This window comes from Polyodon spathula, chromosome 14 (genome assembly GCF_017654505.1).
Source record: "Polyodon spathula isolate WHYD16114869_AA chromosome 14, ASM1765450v1, whole genome shotgun sequence".
NCBI classification, from domain to species: Eukaryota; Metazoa; Chordata; class Actinopteri; order Acipenseriformes; family Polyodontidae; genus Polyodon; species Polyodon spathula.
Window position 1 is genome coordinate 16,004,151 of NC_054547.1, and position 14,356 is coordinate 16,018,506.

The window sequence follows — 14,356 nt, forward strand, 5'->3', positions numbered from 1 at the left end:
TGGCCAAAGTAACTAGACAAATAAAAACAGTCATCCAAACAAGTACCGTGCTGAGGTGGGTTAGCAACAGTAGCAATTGTTATTCCTTTGACTTTCTCTCCTCTCTCGCTCTGTCTTTCTCCACTTATGAACGCTCAACTGAGTGAGTGAAACTGACTCTTTTTGTGCAGCTGTACCGAGAGCGATTGCTAATCAGTCATTCAATTGGAATCTCGGTACATCCACACGTGAACTAATTGTGCTCCACATGCGTCCATACTAATACCCTCTTTAATCTGCACGTGGAGTGATTGTGCAATCCCAGGGCCTAAATACAATTATACACTTGGCATCACCTGTGTTACATAACCCATACTCTGTGCACCACTACAATAATACATATAACAAGCAACATTAACACGCCACATACAACATATAACGTCAACTGCACACAGGAGCAGGGCACCCTGTACTTGACTTTCTGTAGTTTCTATATTTATTCTTCCCAAAAATCAGCATGTGGGGTTTTCAGGTGTAATTTGTATCAAAAACAGCCATAGAGAATGATGCAAGACACATATTGGGATATTTAACAGGTAAGAAATTATAGAAACTAAATTAATTATTTTACGTAACCTCAATAATCACCTAAAATCACTGTCAGTAAAAGCTCATAGTACATTCTAGTGCCAATGTAATGGTGGATGTCTCTGTTGTTTTTATTTATTTATCTATTTATTTATTTATTTATTTTTGTCTAACCCTGACGGTATGTTCTCAAGTTTAGGATATGTGTTTGATGTTTCAGCCGGAAGTCCTGGAGCAAATACAAAACCTGAAGGAGCTGTGGATGGATAACAATGGATTGCAGACACTACCAGGGGTAGGTATTACCCACATTACCAGTGCAAACAAACAGCTTTTCTTCTGTCATTTGTACCAGTAATTAAAGAAGTTGCTATTTATTTGCTCCAGTGTAATTTTATTGTTCTGATGGCTTTGAACCACACTAGAGCCACAGAGGCCAAGTTCAAATGCCATTTTGTCGAATATGCATAATTATGCATAATTTGGCAGACAAGCTCACATTCAGGTGAATACAGATATTAAGAGGAAAATGATAATAACTAAAAAATGGATACATAACCAAGAACCACTTAAGAGAATTGCAAATGTCATAAAAAGGCAAGGGAAGGGGGAACACATAAATAACATGACATTTGAAGATACCATTTTTAATTTCACAGGAATGGTGGGACTAAGAGCTAACCAACTGTGATTTTGAGATGTTGGCCAGAGCTATAGGCGTTTCAAGGGTATATAAGGACCTTTTTATTTTATTGTGTTACATGTTCCTATGTGTTGCTAAAATAAAAAAAAGGTCCTTATATACCCTTTAATGACAGCTCTGTACTCGCATTGTAGAAATAAAATATAGAAAACTGACTAAAAAAGGGAGTAGGGGATTATAATTATGTCCCTGTTTGTAATTCCTTTTTGATAAAAGTGAATGTTAGTGTTTTGTTTCACCTTCAGGTGTAACATTTTGTATATCAACACAGTTAATTTATCTTGCTGTTATCTACTTTCAACTGAACGAATGAATTAGTGATACCAATATATTTTGAATGATCCTAAAAGATTGCTGTTTTATATAGACCAGCCTATCGTAATCTGCAACATCGTGTATCAGCAGATATACATATACTGAGTTGTTATTTTAATTGTATTTGTAATAAAATCTAAACACGCATACATTATCTCTTGAGTATTAAATATGAAATTAACGTGCAGCTACCGACTGCAGTAAAAAAATGACTCTTTACAGATTAGTACAGAATAGGATTTGCAACTTCACACAAGGTCCCAAATACGTGTTGTTTTATTGTTGTGTTTTGTTCCCTGTTGCTGAAGTCTATAGGGAAGTTAAAGCAGTTGACGTATTTGGACATGTCCAAGAACAGGGTAGAAACCATTGACAGTGAGATTTCTGGTTGCGAGGCTCTAGAGGACCTCCTCCTGTCATCCAATATGTTGCAGCAGCTGCCAGACTCTATAGGTAAGTTGATGTTGTCTTCATGGGGACTCATGCATGCTTTACCTGCTTTCCTTCACCTTCTGTTGTCTCTATATCACAGAGAAAAGATTGTGAAATTGCAGGGAGAAACTAATAGTCATTGCAGCATCAGCCATATCTAAACCAAGTACTGAAACTCAGTAATATGAATGAACTTGGGAAAACGTATTTTTAAGAAGGGTTTTGACACCTCATTAAATTGTACTCACCGTTAATATTTTGAGAAAGCTGGTACTATGGATCTTTACTGCTTTGATGAGTCTTGTTGCACAATAAGGCACTTGAACTCTAACAGTAAAGGTTTGTCACCTTTTTCCTGGGTTACTGCATCTAAACTTGTCTTTATTAATATTAACTCTATTATAAAAAATACAAATTCAGTCATAAACACAAAAATGCAAATATTTTTTGCGTAGTTTTCTTACAGATGTCACAGCTGTTATGCCCTTGAGAAATATGTATCACTCTGGGGTGTTTTTAATTGTCGCTATAAATTCCAAATAGATTTTTACATGCCTTAAGCGAACATTCATCTTTTGAAATGGTTCCACAAGCTGGAACCCTTAAAGTTTATTCTGGATGATGACAGTTACTGATGTCTCCCTGTCGGTCTTCACAGGAATGTTAAAAAAGCTGACAACTCTAAAAGTGGATGACAACCAGCTGACCGTTCTGCCTAACACAATAGGAAGGTGAGTACGCCAAAGCAAATGAAATGCGCAAATATACTCAGTAAAACTAAAGGTCGCAATTTAGGTTCAGAATAGTTCAGTCACTACACTTATAGATAGTGTAATCGTCCGACACTCACAGTTGTTCGTTTGCCCCTTTAAAAGTAGACCCAGGCCACAGGAATTTTTAAAGTGCTTGCGCACTAATCTTAATAGGCAAAAATAAAAATAAAACAATGAAAACAAACACCTATCTCCTTCGGAGCTCTTACTCAACAGTTATGCAGGTCCCTGACTAGCTTGCAGAACGGCTAAGCAGTTTAACTGGCATAAAAACAAAACAAACAGTTTTAACACAGCACTTTTTATATTGACTGCTTGGAAGCAGAGCACACCTTCTGCCTCCTTCTACTCAGCAGTCCCGAGCGGACTGACTGCACTCCTTAAATACCCTGCACCCGGTTCTAATTCACAATTGTTCCCAGGTGCAGGGGAGAATTAACAATAAATTAAATTAAACAGTTAGCTTGGCAGGGAGGCTTTTTATCCCCATCTCTGCCATACAGCAGACACTTTTGGGATCGCAGGCCCCCTTGTAGCAATTCACTTGCTCCATGAAGTGGGTGTAAGTTTCACCCACCTGTTCCTTTAATTAGGGTCAGTAGCCTGGCCAGGTTAAAACTCAAATTCCCCTTATTCCTTGCTATCACCCTCTGTTCATCCTCTCCCCCCATTGGCTCATTCGGGTATCCACTCCTCCAATCTCAGAGCTTCTTGGAAGCCAGCTCTGGTATTAAAGCTGGTTGGCTAGGCCAGGAGGAGACTCCATTTTTCTCTTCAGGAATCCATTTACAAACAAATAGCATATTACTTAATTAACAGTGTACCTTTAACTATTTTAGATAAATACTGGTGCATCCATTTTCTCTTTTCATAATCTTGTACTTTGTCTAAACCTTTCTTTTTTGTTTACACTGTTACTTGTTTAAGTTTAGTTGCTGTCCAAGGTCTGTTCAGGGTTTGTTTTTTGGTAGTGTGTTCAGTCTCCATTTTGTTCCTGATTCTCCTGATATTTTCCAAACGGCTGTTCACCACTAAACCCAGTACTACTCAACAGACTCACTATTTTCTACGATTGCTATTTTTTCATCAACCTTCATCCACCATCATCAGTACAGGACTCTATTCGGGACTTCATTATTTGTTGAGATTATTCCTTTTCTGTTTGCTGGTTTTTTCTACTTTACTTTGATACTTTGGATCCTGTAGTTTTGGTTTTGTTCTTTTGTTACTTTGGATTACATGTGCATTGCTTCACTGGACTTGTTAGGCCTAAATTTCATTTATCATCCATTGCCATCAAGACTGTCTTTGTAATTGTTTTCCCCGTATAATTATTCATTCACCTTCGTCTCTTTTGCCTGTCCGTGTGTTAGTTGTTAATTGGTGTGGTGTTTGTGTGTGTGGGTTTATTGGAGGCCCACTGGACCGCATTCATTTTGCTTTAGTGTTAGTTTGTTTGGATGTTTGTTTAATTCTTTCTTTAATTCTCTTCTTACTCACCTGTACCTTCCACTTAACTAACTGTTATCTGTAATAAGTTATTGTCATTATATTTCATTTATTACGTTATAGTTCACAACAATAAACCGTTTATTTGTGAAATTGACACCTCTGACTTCCCTACTTTTGCTGTCTGTCACTCTTGCTGACTTAATTAGTTATAGATATTGGGCCGGTAGTATCTTCTTAGGGAGGACAGTACAACTGCTTCTCAGTTGTGCAGAGTGATCGTTACACCCTGTCCTGCTACATCCATTACAATAGTCATTTTATTCTATTCTATGACAACAAATACATCAGTAACATACTTTCCAGGCTGCAGCTATACATTTAAAATTAGAGTTACAATAAGATGGAGTACAGACAGAGAGACAATCTGATTAACAAACTGTGACAGGGTACACCCCTTCACTGTGGGCATTTTGTATTAGTTTGTGTAATTTTGTATTTTATTTGTTGTATTATGATTTAAATGTGTGGCTTGGTGTTTAGAAACATGTTTTATTTTACAACATCGGTGCAGTTAAAATTCCCCATCCATGCTAAACTCGTGCAGAATGTGACTGTCTCCAGATTAGTAATAAATTAATCAAATACAATACAAAATAATACAAAATACACACAGGGGTGGGGTGTACCCTGTCAAATAAACGTGTGGTAAAAAATATATATACATTTCATTACAATCTAGTTCTCTATATAATGTTAATAATTTTCATCACAACTGGAGAAGCGGTTTGCCAGACACAAGGAATCGTGACAGTGTTACATCCACTGCATAAGTACTTGTTCCTTGTGTGTCTTATAACAGCAGGTTATAAGACACACAAGTTATCTCACTTTCTCAAAAGCATGTTGCAGTGACATTTTCTTCTGATATGCCTGAACTGTCAGTGATTAAATGTTCATTGCTGATTTGCCAATTTATAACAAATGATGCTCCTTCCTGGTCCATCACAGATGGTCCTCCAAAACAGACTTGTTCTGTTTTACATGGCTGTCAAGTATCACTCTCCCATTGCTCACCACACTTCCCAGCATCCAACCTTATAATCCACACAAGAACTTGGATTCTTCAGTAAAGTCAATGTGCCTCAGGCACCTCAGCTGAAAGATTGCATGCTCCCTGGCAGTCTAGACTACTCGACGTTCTGTTAAAACAAGGCAGATAGATGATCTGGCCATCTGGCATATAAACAAGCCCCATGGAGCCTGTTCCTTATCCCCCGTGCTGAAACCCTATGACCAGTGGCATTTTGGCACAAAAAATTTGATCGTCGGGAAACTGTCGACGATAAGTGAATGTCTGTGAGACCATGTGTGAAAAAAAAATGTAGTTGTTTTACATTGTGGAGGTACAAATATCAGCCAATCTGTGACAATGCCTCAGTCTGCAAATAGAACTTTGAGAAACACCAGTTCTTTAACTAGAGGGGAAACGACTCTAAAGGATAGATACAGTACCTAATATTACAGCTGGGGCATTGACAGACTTTCAGAACATGAAATTGAATTACTACCAATAAATATGGTGATTCATTCTGAATTTAAATTGTGGTCGTAGTTCTTTGAGTATATGCCAGCAACAATCCTTCCACACTGCTGTCTCATCAAGAAACCATAGTTGCATTGTTATATATGACCATAGCTTAACATTTGGTGGCACAGGATTCTTTAAAAACAAATGCTTAGACTGAAATGTGTTTAATAAATAAATCTCATTTATTTATCTCAAATCTCACAAATCTCCCTTTGACGCATGGATAGGTAGATGTTAACTTTAGTAAACGCCAGCATTAGCTTGTGCATATTCTCGTCAAACTGCTTTGCTCATTTCAAGCAATTTTGCACAGCCCATTGCCTTTGTATTATCTGCTTCATGCTTGATATTGTATTTAGTGCATATTTCTCCTGGTTTGTCATTGGTCGGTTTTGTGTGTTTATTGTACATGCATCTAAAATGGGGCACTTAGTGGACGCGCCAAATTAGGGTAAGTAGACTGAAAATCAACTTATTTTGTATCCATTGCTCATAGCATATTTATCAGGTCAACTGCACTCCTGTGTGCCAATTTTCCAATCAAATGTGCATGCTTAAAAGGATCCATATGTGGAAACAGCTGTGACCACCTGTAAGATAAACTGAAAATGAATTTACCACACCAGATAAACATAAAAAATTAATACCATGTAGGAAGCTTTACAGTTTATCCAAGATGTCCTTTTATAATCCTGCAAATCCCTTTTATCAGCTTTGACTCTGTTTTGAACTCAAAATTTAGAAGCTGTACATTTTGAAGGTCGATGTTAATTGGGAGTCATGGTAGTTACTCCGGGCAAGTTAGAATAAAGAAAAGTCCGCAGTGACCTCCTATTCTGATCAAACATCATTGTAAATTGATGGTATTGCCACAACTATCCAAGTTGTTTCAGCTGCATTTAAAATTGTTTTGGGTTTTTTTTTGGACAGCTCCAAGCACTCTAATAGATCACACATAAAACAATAATGTAATATCTGTTGATATATCAGGAGATACAGGCAGTTGAAAAATGGAAAACAATCTTCTTCTTCTCCTCTTTGAAGGATCAAAACATAGTAAATTAAGATGGATCTTTCTGAAACAGGGCATACTTGTAGGGATTGAGATGAACTGGGGAATGTTTGGGGCTATAGAGAAACAAGATCAACATTTGTGACTCAGGCTAATATTGAAAATAAAACAGAAATTTGAGACGACAGCCTGGCCTAGCGGTCTAAAGCACTGTGGTCAAGTCTCAGAATGAATGTCACAAGAATAAGAGGGTTTACAGTAAAATCCTATAAGTGCACATATTTGCTATCAAAGCCACACAATCAAAGGCAAAGTTTCTGAGGGGAATAAAACAATCAAAATAATAACTTAGCTATAAGGAGGAGCAGTTTTTCAGTATTGTTTTAGTTTATTGCTTGTTTTACACTGGTCAAGTAATTAGAGGTGTATGTCATGTATTCAAATGTATGCAGTCACAATGTAATATAAACCAATAAACCAGTGGATGAGACAGAATGTGTTCACCAATAAATTCTGAGACATTCACAGCAAAGCAAAAATTCAGCTGGAGATCAGGACCAATGTATGTTGCCAGCATTTTCTGAAGGTCACCATATTTGGTCACAGAATGGTCACAGCTACTGCAGTGCTATGAAAAAATATTTTGTCAAATAATGTGCACTTGACTGGATAAATATAGCACACCTAGAGCTGTTCAACAGCTTGTTATTTATAACTTTTTAGATTGTTAAGTCTTATGCTGTGAGTAATGTTAGATTAAAAGAAAAAAAAAAAGTATGAGGACAGAGAAAGATCTGAATAGAACTAAAGACACTCCAATAGACAGAGTTTCGACAATGCATCATACAGGAGCAAGTGGCAATTATCACAGCTTAGCAACTTTATATTTGCATAACTCCTACTAGGTCTGCTCTTGTCAATCCCACACAAGGAATACATTTGATTTTAGTCAGAATTGTGGGTTTAAAGAAGAATAATGGATAATAGTTCTCTTATGAAATGACTGTGTTAAAATCAGTAGTGGGGCTGTGACAAGAGTATATCTAGTAATGGAAGCTTGTTCAGAAGCTTGTTAATGGTGTAGTTTTTTGTCGAAATGACACTGTTTATTGGTTTTGGGCTTAAAATGTAATTTTGAATTACTAAATGGAATTTAAATCCCAGTTCATCACAGAATATAATTATGTAATTTGTTTTTGTAAACGCAAATGCCAAATGCAAAATATGTGCCCTATTGAAACGAATGGAACGACATTATTAATTATGAAATTAGATCTGTGTTACTTCAGCCTGTCATCCAATTTATAGTGTTGCTTTAATAGTGCTTATCAGAGTAAGTTCAATTGTAATGGTATATTATAAATATAAGTACAATTCCGTTCTTGATGGCCTCTCCTCTTTGAGTGAATAGTAGTTAGGCCAGGACAGAATCTTGTTTGCTAGGTCAGCAACTGGTGTGGCTGCAGTTGTTTTTACAGCAGGTTATATTTGTATTTCCCTTTTTCAGTTTATCGCTTTTAGAAGAGTTTGATTGTAGCTGTAACGAGCTTGAGTCCCTTCCTCCCACCATTGGATATCTCCATAATCTCCGGACGTTAGCTGCTGATGAAAACTTTCTGTCTGAGTTGCCAAGAGAGGTAAGCATTGTCACCCCCACTGGCAAGGCCCAGGGCTCTTTCTCATATTGCACTGCACTGGCCATTCCAGACACACTCACACATATGATTTTTATCTTGGTGTAACTGACAGATGCTGAACCAGCTATCTCACAGTCCCCAGGCAAACATCTGATCCATGTTTGAATGCGATTCTCATTTTTATTTTCTGGGCATACTAAATGTAAAATAATGAGATAGACTTGTTGAAAAATTTTATACAGTACATTTCTACTGTTGATAGTTCTAGTATTAAAAAAAAAAAAAACCCTGTTGTGAATATTTTGGAATCTGTGTTGCAATCGCACTTTTATAAATTATACTGCATTGCTCAGAAAATGCAGAGCTTGAACTAAAGAAAATGTTCCAAGTTCAGCTGTTTCATTTAAGTTTAAACTTTCTTTCCCATGCATTGAGCTTGTTATATGAGCAGAATACTCATTCATGGAGTGCTGTGGTCATTTAACTCATAAGGATGGCTGTACGTTTCCGAGTCGCCCCCTTTGGGGGCTCATCAGTTATTCAGCCTTCCTTATTTGTGGAATACCTTTAGTACTTCATAGACATTCATGGATAATTTTCCGTGATATATCAAAGCCCACTGCTCAAGCTAAAAATGGTACATCAAATCACTTTTTTTCTGTGAAATTGTGTAGCAATTCTACATGTTAAAGTACTTAAAAGGAAACCGTAAATGACACAACAGAATGTATAGTCAAGGAAAGAGTCAGAAAACTCAAATCATGTTATCTGTTGGTTGCTGCACTCTATCCTATGCTATCCTCCTTCTCTGTCAATGTCATGCTGATCATAAATAAGCACTTTGGCCTTCCCTGTAAAATACATTGAAAAGACTCTGTAACAGGGTGATGTGTTACATGTGTGGGTAGTCATTGATAAATACTGACACAGACACAGAGCATTGGTGTTGATATCCCGAACAGGCGTGCAGATTTAAATTCAACACAGAATTGACACTAGGGTACCAGCAATGGTAGACCTAATGTCACATTTAATAAAGAAATAAAAACAAAAAGCTAAAAATAAAAGTTTGCCACACAAAATGACGAGCGCTAGTCCCACTAAAAGGAACGTCCCGCTCCAGGAGCCTACTACTCTGTGTAATCCTCTCTGTACTGTTTTGGGATCCACATCCACTAAGCTGACCTACTTCTGTTTTGTTATTTCTGAAGTCCCGACCTCCCAGCGACTCTGACGGTCCTGGCTGGGCATTTGCCTTCACAAGCCCCATCTTGCAGTTAAAGGTTTCCATGGTAGTAGTTCAAGCAGAGCGGACGTTTCCCTCCTGGATGTTAACAAACACACAGCGCCTGTCTGAGTGCAAATGGCATTGCAATCACCCCGAGCTGTAGCGCAGCTGCTTTCTGAGCTCTGCGCAGCATCCCCAGGCATGCCCCCGAGCCAATCCGGACCTCCCGATCACCTTGGCTCACGGCCAGCCTGCCTGTCTCTGGCTGCGGACATACTTGGGCAGGAGCCAGCGACCCAGCTCCCTGTCACAGACTTTCTTTGTAAATTATGTATTGCACTTATAAATGATAGTTTCAGTTCCATTTAGTTTTGCCTTACATACAGTACACTAAAAGCCTTCAATTAGGGAGGTGAGCTGTAATTTCTGATGTCTCTTTTGTCTAAAAAAAAAAAAAAGTGTCTGTTTTTGTAGTGGCTTAGAATATAATGATTTCTCACACATTTTGAGTCTGCTTTCTGTCATGAAGCCCTCTATTCCCCAGTTTGATCCTGTGGAAGGGGTGTGGGTAATTCACTGACCAGGAGACAGACAGGTGTAATTGAAAACACCACACAGGTGGCCAGTTTTATATCAGGGGCGCGTTGGGTTTCTTTAGCCCGCAGAGGGCGCTGTTGGTCTGTGGTCTGCTTACCAACTATGGTAAACAGAACCACGGGAATACCAAGCAATGGTAAACAGTCCAGGCGCACTCCCAGGTGCTTCAAAACAATACTGCAAAAATCGAACGCACAAAGAAACAGGGAAAATAAAACAGTAACAAAACTACAAAGAAAAGGTGCTGCACTTTGCAGCAATATCCCGGTCGCCACTACCCGTGCGACCAGGATCACCGTCCTCTGCTGCTGGCTACCTAGCCTGCTCAGCTATACTTATTCAGGGATATGCCCAAGGGTTCCCCTCCCTCACTGTCTCGCTCTGAACCTCCGTTCCGTTTGGTCGTGGACCAGCGTTTCCGCGCACTCTGCGCGTTTAAAAGGGCAGACCTGAGGAAACAACAGAGCGTTAATTTATAGGGCTAACAATCTCCCAAGACGCGCCTCTCAGCCATTCAGAGAGGGGGAAAGTCCACACACCCACTTTCCCACCTCCCTGTGTCACTGCCATAACTCACAGATGGTTGTTGGACGACTGCCGCCCTCTTCCTGCAGCCCTCTTCCTGCAGCCCTGTGAACGCGCCAGCAGAGTCAGCACAGATCTCTCCCTGTTACATATCCTTCCCCTCAGAATGACACCACCGGTTCATTTGAAAATCTTACACCCCCATGCCTTCCCGAGAGAAAAAGTTTGCGTTTTGATGCAGCTTTCCTGCTCGGTGGACTACCCTGAAGGCATAGGGCTGCAAGGCCAAGTACCACCGTGTGATTCTGGCGTTGCTATCTTTCATCCGGTGAAGCCATGCTAAGGGGGCATGATCTGTAACCAGGGTGAAGTGTCACCCCAGGAGGTAGTACCGGAGTGACTCGACTGCCCATTTTACTGCGAGACACTCCTTCTCGATGGTGCTATCATTTTTCTCGCAGGGAAGGAGCTTCCTGCTGATATACAGGACTGGGTGCTCGCTTCCCCGAACCTCCTGAGACAACACTGCCCCGAGACCTGTCTCTGGCGCATCCGTCTGCAGGGAGAACCTCTTACCAAAATCCGGGCTGCATAGTACTGGCTTACTACATAGCCTCCGCTTCAAGCCGAGAAAGGCCCTCTGGCACGACTCCATCCACTGAACCGTATTTGGGGCAGCCTTCCGGGTGAGGTCTGTCAAGGGAGCAGCGAGCGTAGCGAAGCTCAGGATGAACTTTCTATAATAACCCACTAGTCCCAAGAAAGAGCGCATCTGGGTTTTGGCTTTCACCTTAGCAACTATTGGTCTGATCTGGCCGCCCCCTACTCGATACCCCAAATACTCCGACTCACTCTTCCCAATGGCACACTTCTTTGGGTTAGCAGTGAACCCCGCCTCCCACAAGGATTGCAGCACCGCCGGCACCTTACACAGAGGACTCGGCCAATCCTCACTGTGGATAACCACGTCATCTATGTAAGCAGCGGCATACTGCTGATGGGGCCGCAAGATACAATCCATCATCCGCTGGAAAGTGGCAGGGGCTCCGTGCAACCCAAAGGTCATGGTCCTGAATTGGTACAACCCGAAGGGAGTCGAATACGCCGTCCTCTCTCTAGATTCTGGGGTCAGGGGTATCTGCCAGTACCCCTTCGTTAAATCCAGTGTCGTCATAAAATGAGCTGTGCCTAGACGCTCCAGCAACTCATCTACCCGGGGCATCGGATAAGCGTCAAATTTCGATTTCTCATTGATTTGTCTGAAATCGATGCAAAATCGAATTGACCCGTCTGGCTTATTGACTAAAATGATCGGACTGTTCCAGTCACTTTGGGACTCTTCTATTACCTCCAGTCTCAGCATTTCGTCAATTTCCGCTTTTATTACCTTAGTCTTTTACGCTCAGGTATACGGTACGACCTCTGGCAAACTAACGCCCCTGGCTCAATATCAGTGTGATGATTGGCTCACTCGAGTCTGCCCCGGGACGGGAGAGAATACGTCAGGAAACACCGCCACCAGACCGTGAGCCCGACATTTCTGCGTTGGTGTCAGATTCTCAGCAATCTGTACCGATACTTTTCTTGCCAACACAGAAAGATCAGGTCCCAGGTCCGTGACATCATCTGCATGCGCAACTAACAACGCCTCTGGTTGCAACCAAGGCTTTAAGAGATTGATATGATAAATGTGTTTCTCTCTCCGTCGCTCCGGCTGGCAGATCTCATAATCCACCTTCCCAACCTGGCATGTAACCTCAAAGGGTCCTTGCCACTTAGCCAAGAGTTTTGACTCAGAACTGGGTAATAAGAGAAGTACCTTATCCCCCGGCTGAAATGTGCGCAACCGGGCTCCTCGGTTATATTGGGTCTCCTGTCTGTGCTGTGCCTGCTGCAAATTGTCATGCGCCCGTTTTCCAACAGACTCAAGCCATTTGCGCAGGTCTAACACATACCGGACGGTATTGGTCGAATTGTCCTGTTGCTCCTCCCACATCTCTCTGACTAGATCGAGCACGCCCCGGGGTCTCCGCCCAATCAACAGCTCGAATGGTGAAAACCCCATAGAAGCCTGGGGAACCTCTCTGATCGCAAAGAGAAGGGGAGGAATCAGCTGGTCCCAGTAACGCACATCACTACGAATAAATCTGCGCAACATGTTCTTAAGGGTCTTATTAAAGCGTTCCACCAAACCATCGGTCTGAGGATGAAACACCGAAGCCCTAATGGTCTTAATTCCCAAAAGCTTACATATTCCGCAGATTAGCCGGGACATAAAACTGGTGCCTTGATCGGTTAGTATCTCCTTTGGAATCCCCACCCGGGAGAAAACCTTCACAAGCTCAAGCATAGCGTAATCCAGAATGACAAGTAGGTGGGTGTATCCTGCTGCACTCCTTTCTAGTGGCCCAACTATGTCCATCCCAATACACTCAAACAGCGCTTCCACTAGGGGCAAAGGCACCAGTGGGGCTCGTGGAACGGCTCTAGGGCTGGCCTTCTGACATTCCCCACAACGCTCACAAAACCGCTTAACATCGCCATTCAGCCCCATCCAGAAGAACCGTGACACAAGCCTTGCTTTAGTTTATCCCTTCCCAAATGACCAGACAGGGGTATAGCATGAGCCAGCTGCAACAAATCCTCCTTAAAGGGCTGAGGAATGAACAACTGATGATGTACTTCACCGGTCTGGAGTAATTTATCAACACGGTACAGCAGGTCTCGATCAGTTTCAAAGTAGGGGTATGTGGCGGCGCGTCTGGGCTCAACCACCCGACCATTAACCACCGCTGCTTGGTCAAAGAGCCTGCCCAGCACGTCGTCACGCCCTTGCTCGAGTCGGAAGTCACGGGAGCGAGCTAAGAAATCAGCTCCCATGGCTTCCAATTCGGGGTCAGGTCGGTCCCGAGCAGAGGCAGCCCAGCCAGACCCCTGCGCTGGCTCCATGACCTCCCCCCCGGATTCTTCACCAACCGCCCCCACCTGAAACTTCTCCGACTCCCTCTATTGCTAGCCCTCATTCTTAGCGATCCGGAGCTCCCTTTTAGTTTTACGGGGTTTAAGTTTATGGCAAAACCATTCTGGATCACGAAAGGGAAAAATCTCTCCAATTACTTCCTCTTTCTTAGCCAATAAAGAGGATGGGGCTGTCAGAGCAGCCAACCAATCTTTAAACTGCTCACAGTCCCGTCCCAGAACTACTGGTACCGGCAATCGAGGACATAATCCTACCTGCACCTGCGTCACCTGCTGGCCAATAGTCATACATAAATTGATCTTGGGATAAGAGCGGACATCCCCATGAATACATTTAATATGCACCCGTCCCAATATGCGTTTATGCCCCGGTGAGATTAGGCTCTCCTGTACTAGAGACTGACTAAACCCTGAGTCCAGGAGAGCCTGGGTTTTTGTACCATCCACTGTCACAGGAATAACAAAACCCGGGTGCTGAAGTGACTGAGGTAATTGAATGCGCCTACCTGGTCGGCTGAGGTCACACTCCATCACGGGGCAGTCCGACA

The 14,356-nt window shown here is 41.7% G+C and overlaps 1 protein-coding gene across 10 annotated transcripts in view; it reads left to right on the forward strand.

Annotated features, from left to right (window-relative positions):
* Positions 1–14,356, forward strand: part of LOC121327010 (leucine-rich repeat-containing protein 7-like) — a 185,193-nt gene that overhangs the window by 124,442 nt on the left and 46,395 nt on the right. For 8 of the 10 annotated variants that reach the window (XM_041270756.1, XM_041270759.1, XM_041270757.1 and 5 more), the window contains exons 8-12: positions 788–862; positions 1,894–2,038; positions 2,676–2,748; positions 6,264–6,281; positions 8,350–8,479. In XM_041270756.1, the coding sequence (XP_041126690.1) occupies positions 788–862; positions 1,894–2,038; positions 2,676–2,748; positions 6,264–6,281; positions 8,350–8,479 (441 nt within the window). The remainder of the gene's footprint in view (positions 1–787; positions 863–1,893; positions 2,039–2,675; positions 2,749–6,263; positions 6,282–8,349; positions 8,480–14,356) is intronic. The other 2 variants (XM_041270762.1, XM_041270754.1) reach the window with 1 other exon arrangement.